Here is a 10,663-nt window from a genome sequence, read left to right on the forward strand (position 1 = left end):
TGGGGGGGGGGGGGGTAAACGTTTGGGGGGCTAAGCCCAAATTTTCAATGCCTCTTTGCCAAAAGAAAAAATGGAAGGGGTTTAAGTCCTTAAACCGTCTAGCCTCCCACCCCCACCCCCACCGCGGTACCGGCGCCTAACTGTGTTATATGCTTTAAATTGCCATGATGTTTTTAACTATCGGGATCGGACTTCAATTTATTCGAAATCTATCAATATAAACATTACCCTGTTGCTAAAAATATCAATGAACAACATTTTAACTCGACATGTCCATATTTGGTATTGTATATTTTGCAGAAGTTGAGAAGCATGAGCTAACAATTGGTAAGGTTATGTGAAGTCAGTCTTTGCGTTTCCTTGGAGTGTTAAGCAGGATAGACTGTGTTTAACACTGTTTCTGTGCATTTCATTTGAAGGTTCAATATGGAAACAAGTTCTCGCGGCAATGTTTACGTGAAGACAAATGGACGTTGGGTGATTGCATCCGTGGGATATGACCCAGACACTGACAATGCAGTGCACGTCTTAGCGGGGAATTCCAGGGACTCTAGGGACGAACCAAATCGGCTTCAACAACACATCAATCAAAGGTAATGATTAATAAAAATGCTTATTTTGTCCAAAATAAATCTTTAAATATGAAGTTTATTGTTTAATGCTAAAATATAGCATCCCACGTATAACATTCACAATAGGGGATTGAATTTTTACACGTGAATATAGGTACTAGATAAAGAAAATCCATAAAAATAATATTTTCAAGAACACAGGTCAAACTCCAAGGTCAAAGGTCAAATTTGTTGGTACCCAAGGGAAGGGCTTGTCACAAGGAATTATACATCTGTGAAATATGAAAGCCCTAGCCAATGCCAAGGTTAAAGTTTTTCAAAAGTAGGTCAAACTTATAAGGTCAAGTTCAAAGGATCAGAATTGCCCATGGAAGATCTTGTCATAAGTATTAGACATTTGAAATATGAAAGCCCTAGCATCAACCTTTCAAAAGTTATGGTTTCAATCTCCATGGTGAAAGGGTAAAAATTAAAGCTGGTACTCAACTAACCAAAGGGAAGCTCTTGTTACAAGAAATTCATTATATAAAACCACGAACCATATAAAAGTTATGGTCATTCTGAAAGTTTTTTAAAAGTAGGTCAAACTCCAAGGTCAAGTCAAAAGTAAAAAATTGTTAGTACTAAAGGGAAGGTATTGTCACAAGGAATACCCTTATGCGATATAAAAGCCCTAGCACCAACCATTCAAAATTTTGGCCAAGTGGCCAAGGTTAAATTTTGGTAAAATTTTGCAAAAATGGGTCAAACTCCAAGGTCAAGATAAAGGGATCAAATATGTTGGTACCCAAAGAAAGGTCTTGGCACAGCGAATACACATGTAAAATACATGTATGAAAGCTGTATCTTCAACTAATGAAAAGTTATATGAACAAGGTTAAAGTTTTTGCTGACAAACAGACTAACAGACAGACAGCCAGTGGGACAGAAAGATGACAAGGCTCTCGATTGTCTATAATAGGGGCCATTCAATTAATGACCATGGGGTTAGGGATGGACCTAAACAGGGAAAAAACTTAACAAAAAGACCACCTCCAGGGGAAACAGCGAGGCTAAGTTAGTCATATTGATATTGAAGCATCTTGAGTCATAGCATGCATAGTGCTGATATAATTTTGGTTACAACATAACCCGTTGGGGGCACACTATGGGAATAAAGAAGGAAAAAATATCTTTTAAAAATCTTTTTCAAGAGCAGCACAGACAAGGTGACTCAGATAAGCATTGTGTCCAATGGTTTTTTTTTAATAGATAAATTTGTACAGTAAGTTTTCTAAATCATGAATTTAAAGATGAATATAATTATTGTGGCTTTGAAGTTTGAAAGATGTAAAACTTCATATTTGAAATGTTATATTATAAGTGAACTTTTTTCCAGAGCAGTGTATGTAAATATTGACAACAGGACATGGCATCAACCTCTGCCTATTCTGAGAAATATTCAAGGCATTGGGCGACAGGTATATATTACTGCAAATTTCCAAGAGCATGAGATCTTCCAAAATTGTCATGTTAAACATGTTTAAGTGAAACACTTGAAAATAAGAAATAGAATTTATGAACCTAATTTTAATATGTAATTTTTTGCATCCTGAATATGTATTTTTAGCTCACCTGAGCTGAAAGCTCAAGTGAGCTTTTCTGATCACCCGGTGTCTGTCGGCCGGCCGTCTGTCCGTCCGTCTGTAAACTTTTCACATTTTCGACTTCTTCTCAAGAACCACTAGGCCAATTTTAACCAAACTTGGTACAAAGTATCCTTGGGTGAAGGGAAGTATAAATTGTTAAAATAAAGGGCGAAGTCCCCTTACAAGGGGAGATAATCAAGAAAAGACAAAAATAGGGTGGGGTCATTAAAAAATCTTCTTCTCAAGAACCACTATGCCAGAAAAGCTAAAACTTATGTGGAAGCATCCTGGGATAGTGTAGATTGTAAATTGTTAAAATCATGACCCCCGGGGGTAGGGCGGGGCCACAATAGGGAATCCAATTTTTACATTGAAATATACAAGAAAAATCTTTAAAAATCTTCTTCTCAAGAACCACGGGGCCAGAAAAGCTGAAACTTAAGTGGAAGCATCCATTGTTCAAATCATGACCCCCGAGGGTAGGGCGGGACACAATAGGGAATCCAAGTTTTACATTGAAATATATAAGAAAAATCTTTAAAAATCTTCTTCTCAAGAACCACTGGGCCAGAAAAGCTGAAATTTATATGGAAGCATCCTGGGGTAGTATAGATTCTAGATTGTTCAAATCATGACCCCTGGGGGTAGGGCGGAGTCACAATAGGGAATCCAAGTTTTACATTGAAATATATAGGAAAAATCTTTTAAAATCTTCTTCTTAAGAACCACTGGGCCAGAAAAGCTGAAACTTAAGTGGAAGCATCCATTGTTCAAATCATGACCCCCGGGGGTAGGGCGGGGCCACAATAGGGAATCCAAGTTTTACATTGAAATATGCAGAAAAAATCTTAAAAAATCTTCTTTTCAAGAACCACTGGACCAATAAAGCTGAAACTTATTTGGAAGCATCCTGAGGTAGTGTAGATTCTAAATTGTTCAAATCATGACCCCCGGGGGTAGGGCGGGGCCACAATAGGTATATTAAAAGGGGGGAAATCTGGTAAAGAACAGCATGGCCAAAGCTACTCAGGTGAGCAATGTGGCCCATGGGCCTCTTGTATAATTTATAATCACTACTTTAAGGTCTGTCCTTTCTCTTTCATCAAAGTCAGACTGGAACGTTCATTTATTATACATTGCTATTACAAGTAATCATATATAACATGATGTTGACTTGAGCTGGACCATGACTTTCAAATGCTTCCTTTAATGAATATAATCTCTAAGGTTCTTAAAAATTTGTTAAATCCAAAGCTTGTTTAAATATTTCCTTGATGTTGACTTGAGTTGGACCATGACTTTCAAATGCTGTGATGGTCTTGAATGGGATAAAAATTCAAACTTTCTGTACCAATGTTCTAATAACTGCATTTTCTGATCCAGACAGGGCAGCTGTGAGTGAATCTTCTGACTGGTACATTCCCTTCCTCTTTATAAAAGAATCTTTGCCCAGAATCCTGGTCATGGCATCAATTTAAACAAGGGGAAGATAATAGACCAGAATGTTTATCTGCATTCTCTTAACCCTAAACAAATGTTTTACTAAAAAGCAATATTTTCTGACAAGCTTAAACTTATTTGACTATCTCCCATAGTTAAACATCTTTGTTACATAAGTCTTGCTTTTAATCCAAATATGTGAAACTTTTAACATTTATTTTTCAATGCTAACAGATAGCCCAAAAAAAACTTTTGGGATAATACCGAAAAATAACTTGAAACAAGAGTCCAGATAAATAGTCCTTATTTTTGGCTTTTGAATGTCTTGAAATCGTTGCTGAGTTTTCTCCTTTGAAACTCAATGAGAAAAGATTGACTTGTGGAGTGGCTTTACAAAACAAATGTATATTCTCTTAACATGTTCTTTCTAATGTATGTATGTTTATCAGGGATTTCTTTTTTGGTGTAAAACTTGTGTGTCAATTCCTTCCCAACATAAATTTCTCTTATGCTAATTTACCTTGTCATCACAAGAAAAAAAAATGGGTTCTGAAAGCAAAACAAACAAAACAATAACAAATGACCAAAAAAAAAACAGAAAATAAAAAAACAAAACAATGAAAGAATACAATACACCACCATAATCTCTGCCAAAATATGGCTGAAATATTGCTGACTCAGTTGTAAAACAACAATAATCAATCAATCTATTGCTTAAATAAAGGTTTTGCTTTGTATTAGAGTGCTGTGATATTAACGAGGTTGGATCCTGATATTTAAAGTCTTAAACTTTTTTTGTCAAGTATATTTTTAGTTTCTACACACATAGCTTAATTAAAAATCAAAACAAAAAATGGGGGTCAATATGCTTCTTTTGGCGCTACAGTACATTTAATATGACCTTTTTGCACTGAAATTTGTGTCTTAATCAAAAATCACATCTTCGATGTTTTCCCTCCAAAGTTTTTATCCATGGGACGAAATAAACTATTGGTCTATTTAAAAAAAGACACATTAAAATTGTGACTAAGAGAAAGTTTCAAATTGCTTCGCACAATCAATTATTTGACCTTTCTGCACTTACAAAATGTAATTTTTCTGGCATTAAAAATTTAACAAGCAAGAAAATTATTTTAAAGTCTTAAACTTTTGCTGAAATTAAGCAGATCGATCAAAGTTATCTTATATATTCAGAAAAGAAAAACAAAAATGGGGGTCTATGATCTAAATTTTTAGATATTATTAAAAAAGTGTTAATTTTATATTAAAATTGGCTCAATTTTTTCCTGGACTTTCAGAATATATTTACTATATTTGTCACAATATATTGAAAGAATTCATATGAAATAATTTAATGGATATTTCAGAACCTGCATAAAACATTTCACTGCAAAAAAACAGCTCTGTTTGCAACCACCATGGAAAAATAGGAATCTGAACTTAACAGCACTGTATATATTTCAAAAGGGAAGAATTGATCATTTTCTTCTAAAAACCTTCCTCCACAAAATATAGTTCCTGGCTTAATCCTACTTGAATGGAATTTAATCGTGGTTTTTTCATTGGATAAAGTTTGATTTGCATTGTAGAATCCAGATTTAATGGTAGAACTTAAAAATGATGCAGAATTTTAGAAATAAAGTTCCAGACCAAAATCTGCTCAAAAGCTCAGGATCGAACCTCCTTAAGTAATGCCAATTTGTTTCAATTTACAGAGAAAAACTAATGAGAGCATAAGCAGTGTTCTGCAGAAACTAAACTTTGAAGAATATGCTCTACAGTTCAGAGAATTTGCCTACTGTTGTGAGGTATTTCCATTGAAACAATATTTATGCATAAAGATGCAAGTACTTTTTCTATACATAGAAAAAAATGCTTTCGATTAACTAAGTCATGTTTGAGAAAGAATAAAAAGTACGCGTAACACCAGACTGTCTGCTTGTAAATTCTGAGGTTGACCTCAGTCCTTTGATTACCACTTTGACAATTTAATTTAAAAGTAGACAAGAATAATTTTTTTAATTTCAAAAATTTAAGCATGTCTTTGATTGCTATATATACGTAATAATGACCTAACTTTTAAAATCAGTTTTACAGACTACTTGTGAAGCATAAACTCCACAGAATCAGTGGGACTGTACAGAAACACGTATTTGGTATTCTGGAGCAAATGACAAACACTGGTACGGAATTCTCATGCAGTTATTTTACTTGTACAAATTTATGTAAAATAAAAACATGCTTAAAACAGTTTACATAAACACTTTACAGCACCATCAGATGCAGGGGACAAGTAATCAGCCCATTCTATTCTTCATTGATGTAATTATTATGTAAATGGAAAAAAAAACAAGTATGATTAAAAACTTTTCTCCATTAATTCAGTTTTTCAGGGCAAGCACCACAACACAACCGATATCTGTTCATCATACATACCTGCATTTCTTAATATTGTTTTGTAGTTGTTCTTGAAAACTCTAAAAATGACAACAGAAATAATTATTATTTCATATATTTCTAGCCATATCAATGGAACTGTTTATACCGCCACTGAAACACACCCTTAAGGAAGTGTTGGACTGTATGAATGATAATGAACATGCGATGATAGGAAGTAAAGCTTTGAGGAGGAAACATCATGATCTCATCAGCAACTGTCTGGTCAGGATATCAAGGTTCCAGTATACACAGGTAAGATTGTCACAACAACTGTCTGGTCAGGATATCAAGGTTCCAGTATACACAGCTAAGGTTGTTATAACATCTGTCTGGTCAGGATATCAAGGTTCAAGTATACACAGGTAAGATTGTCAACAACAACTGTCTGGTCAGGATATCAAGGTTCCAGTATAGACAGGTAAGATTGTCATAACATCTGTCTGGTCAGGATATCAAGGTTCCAGTATACACAGGTAAGATTGTCACAACAACTGTCTGGTCAGGATATCAAGGTTCCAGTATACACAGGTAAGATTGTCACAACAACTGTCTGGTCAGGATATCAAGGTTCCAGTATTCAAGGGTAAGATTGTCACAACAACTGTCTGGTCAGGATATCAAGGTTCCAGTATACACAGGCAAGATTGTCATAACATCTGTCTGGTCAGGATATCAAGGTTCCAGTATTCAAGGGTAAGATTGTCACAACATATGTCTGGTCAGGATATCAAGGTTCCAGTATACACAGGTAAGATTGTCAACAACAACTGTCTGGTCAGGATATCAAGGTTCCAGTATACACAGGTAAGGTTGTCACAACAACTGTCTGGTCAGAATATCAAGGTTCCATTATATAGAGGTAAAATTGTCAACAACAACTGTCTGGTCAGAATATCAAGGTTCCAGTATACACATGTAAAATAGTCAACAACAACTGTTTGGTCAGGATATCAAGGTTCCATTATACACAGGTAAGATTGTCACAACAATTTTCTGGTCAGAATAGCAAGGTTCTAATGTACACAGGTAAATCTCTTTTGCTTTTTAGCTCACCTGAGCTGAAAGCTCAGGTGAGCTTTTCTGACCACCAGTTGTCCATCATCTGTCCATCTGTCCGTCCTCTGTTACGTTTTCACATTTTCAACTTCTCAAGAACCACTGGGCCAATTTTAACCAAACTTGGTACAAAGCATCCTTGGGTAAAGGGGAGTTTAAATTGTTAAAATGAAGGGCCAAGCCCCCTTCAAAGGGGAGATAATCAAGAAAAGACAAAAATTGGATCGGGTCATAAAAAATTTCCTTCTCAAGAACCACTGGGCCAGAAAAGCTGAAACTTATGTGGAAGCATCCTGGTGTAGTGTAGATTCTAAATTGTTCAAATCATGACCCTCAGGGGTAGGGAGGGGCCACAATAGGGAATCCAAGTTTTACATTGAAATATGCAGAAAAAAACCTTAAAAATCTTCTTCTTAAGAACAATTGGGCCAGAAAGGCTGAAACTTATGTGGAAGCATCCTGGGGTAATTTAGATTCTAAATTGTTCAAATCATGACCCCCGGGGGTAGGGCGGGGCCACAATAGGGAATCCAAGTTTTACATTGAAATATGTAGTAAAAATCTATAAAAATCTTCTTAAGAACCACTGGGCCAGAAAAAACTGAAACTTATGTGGAAGCATTCTGGGGTAGTGTAGATTTTAAATTTTTCAAATCGTGACCCCTGGGGATAGGGCGGGACCACAATGAGTACTAAAGGGGGGAAATCAGGTGAAAAACAGCAAGGCCAGTTACTCAGGTGAGAGCGTTGTGACCCATGGGCCTCTTGTTGTGTCATTGCAATTTAACAACACAGTTTAAGTTTAACATCTTTTTATGATTACTAAATACAGGCTTTAATTTATTTTATAAATTCTTAACCCTGATTTGTTACAGAGAGAAGATGATGGAAACCTCTGTCTCCTTGATTTACCCAAGGAGTGCCTCATCAGCATAATGAAGAAACTGGATCGACCCCGGGACATTATTAATGTGGCCTTGACCTGTTCGACCCTGGAGGTCATTGCTATGGATAATGCAGTTTGGGAATCAATGTGTCTCTACCACTTCAATGACAAGGCCATGAGTGATTATATCAGCCATATTGAGTACTACAGTGTGGACTGGCTGGATGTCTTCAAATTTTGCAGCAAGTAAGTTTAAGTGGTCATGTGACTCAATGTTAAAGTTGTCATGTGACTTATTGTTAAAGTGTTCATGTGACTTTTAGTTAATGTGGTCATATGACATAGTTAAAGTGGTCATGTGACTTATTGTAAGTTAAAAATAAAATATGCATAAAATATTACTCTGTGTTAAAAAAAAAACACTTTTGATCATAAATTTTTTGTGTCTAGGTACATTATATATTATAATTATTTGGAGTTTACACCATACATATTACCTATGAAAAGACTGTAGCTTGTTTCAATGAATTATCATTCAAAGAGTTGTGATAGTGTAAAGAATCAATGTTCTGTACTCTGCCAGCATTTGCTGGAAACAGTTTGAGAAAACCTAAAAAAGAAAAAAAATAATTAATTAGATTTGAATTGAACAGGAAATTGAAAGTTTTGAAGAGGATTTATGGAGATGAGCTTGTGGTGTGTGACAACTGTAGAGGAGTGTTTTGGAGGGTAAGATATCATGTCTGTAATGAGATAATACATCATGTTATAAATCTTACAAATGATAATTTATAATACGGTAAAAAGAAAATCTTACTAGATAAAGTATACACATTGAATACTTGTACTTAAAGAATAATGATGGTTTGGCATCCATGTTGTAAATGTATGTCTGGCTGGAAGTATTTTGATCATTATGATAAATTATGATGATAAATTTTATGAATATGAAATAAATAATTGGATTAAAAATGAAATGTAGCTGTTCCATGTATAGAAATTTTTTCTGTACTCTTAACATGTATTTGTTAAGCAGTGACTTTTGTATTGTCTTCCCAGGTGGTCGGCCATGACTGTTTAAACAAGGAAGGAATTCCATCAAACACCCTCCTGACTCCGTCCGATTTTCTAGATCTGCTAAATCTATAGCTATATGTGTGATACTTACATAAAGACTAACACCTGAGGAGGTGACAGGTGTATACATATCTCCTTGAAACTTTAAATATGGCAACACTGACTATGGTAACTTATTTTTTATTCATTTTGATTTTGCTGTATTTTTGCTTCTATGGTCTTTGCCTTGAATGATGTTATTAATATATAGACACTTTTGATAGAATAATTTTTGCATTTGTATTGAATTTTTAAGTTCACATAGTGAACACATTTTTGTCATTTTTAGACGGTGGCTATTTATAGCCACAGGCTATTGCTGCTGGTCTGGGCTATGAATAAACAACAGTGTAAAAACACGGGGACCCTAGCGGCGATTTTTGCAGAGACAAAATAATGAAAGTGGAGTCGTTTCGATGTTCGAAAATAAAATGTACATGGTTCTCAAGTTATTTCAATGACATTTTGTTGATGGGCGCAAAGTTTAATTCCTGATATTTCCCGTTTTAATATTTCTCGCCTCATGAATATTCATTAAACTACACCGACTTAATGTTAATTCGTACAAAAACTGATTCGTATATAAGGAGTCAATTCGTATGCAAACCACAAAAGTCAATTCATACATAAAGTTTGTTGAGTATGAAACAAATCCAAAAAGTTAGTTCGTATACACGTCCTTTTTTACGTTGTGTAAATGTAAAATTTCAATAAAATTTATTAAAAGTAAAAAAAAAATCTGGGGGAAAAATATTTACGGATAATAGTTTCACATTACACCTTACCATCTTAGGAAATAAAATAATTATTGTTAAACCAACACACTCTCGGTGGTTTCTTCGCTGTTGGATGTGTGACAAACACTTATTATATGAGATGTTCCCAATTTGGTATTCCCTAATTACGAGATACTCCATGCTTGGAAAGCGTCAATCCCCAAATTTCTCCATTTCCGACAAGCTATTCCTTGTTGCAGAACTGCGTGTTTTATTTGAGACGTTTTGTGAAATTTTTATACAACGATACTTATACAGTTTATTGAAATTTTACGGTGTCTTTTGATGAATGGAATTTCTAGTATCTGTTGATGATACTATATTAGAAAAAGATATATTTTCGGAATGGAAAAAAATCACGTCCTCTTAAAGTTTACATAAAAGAGAGTTGTTGAAGGCAGATACGATGCCATTTTGCAAAGTTAATTTCGGTTCTATCTAAAAACAAAAGTCATTGCCTAATTATCTCGGACACAAAAACTACTGAAAGGATGTTAATTTATCAAAGTTATAATTATAAGACTGTGACGAACAAAAGTTACCGATATATTTCATTCGTATTTGAAAATTCTATCGTGACTCGAATAAAATTTACCCTTTAAAAAGTGTTAGAAAAAACTACACAAATGCATGTACATGAAATATTAGGATTTTCTTGCGAATTCAGTTGATTTAATTTAGGTCAGTCTTCTCCTACATGTGTTTTCAAAACTTCGTATTACGCAATAACTAGCGGGGTCAGTGCAATAG

At 34.7% G+C, this 10,663-nt stretch overlaps 1 protein-coding gene across 2 annotated transcripts; it reads left to right on the forward strand.

Annotated features, from left to right (window-relative positions):
• The first annotated feature begins 240 nt into the window (after positions 1-240).
• On the forward strand, positions 241-10,663 carry LOC133203736 (F-box only protein 25-like). 2 transcript variants are annotated; one of them, XM_061339516.1, is made up of 9 exons: positions 241-327; positions 420-593; positions 1,951-2,032; positions 5,356-5,448; positions 5,730-5,823; positions 6,162-6,331; positions 8,011-8,267; positions 8,675-8,750; positions 9,081-10,663. In XM_061339516.1, exons 2-9 carry the CDS (start codon positions 427-429, stop codon positions 9,168-9,170), a joined length of 1,029 nt encoding a protein of 342 aa, XP_061195500.1. In that variant the 5' UTR covers positions 241-327; positions 420-426; the 3' UTR covers positions 9,171-10,663. The 2 variants fall into 2 exon arrangements, with proteins under 2 accessions (XP_061195500.1, XP_061195499.1); XM_061339515.1 differs by lacking the exon at positions 241-327 and having other exon boundaries at positions 355-593.

Source organism: Saccostrea echinata, unplaced genomic scaffold (genome assembly GCF_033153115.1).
Source record: "Saccostrea echinata isolate AGI-Se365-2 ecotype Australia unplaced genomic scaffold, CSIRO_AGI_Sech_v1 ptg000051l, whole genome shotgun sequence".
Lineage (NCBI taxonomy): Eukaryota > Metazoa > Mollusca > Bivalvia > Ostreida > Ostreidae > Saccostrea > Saccostrea echinata.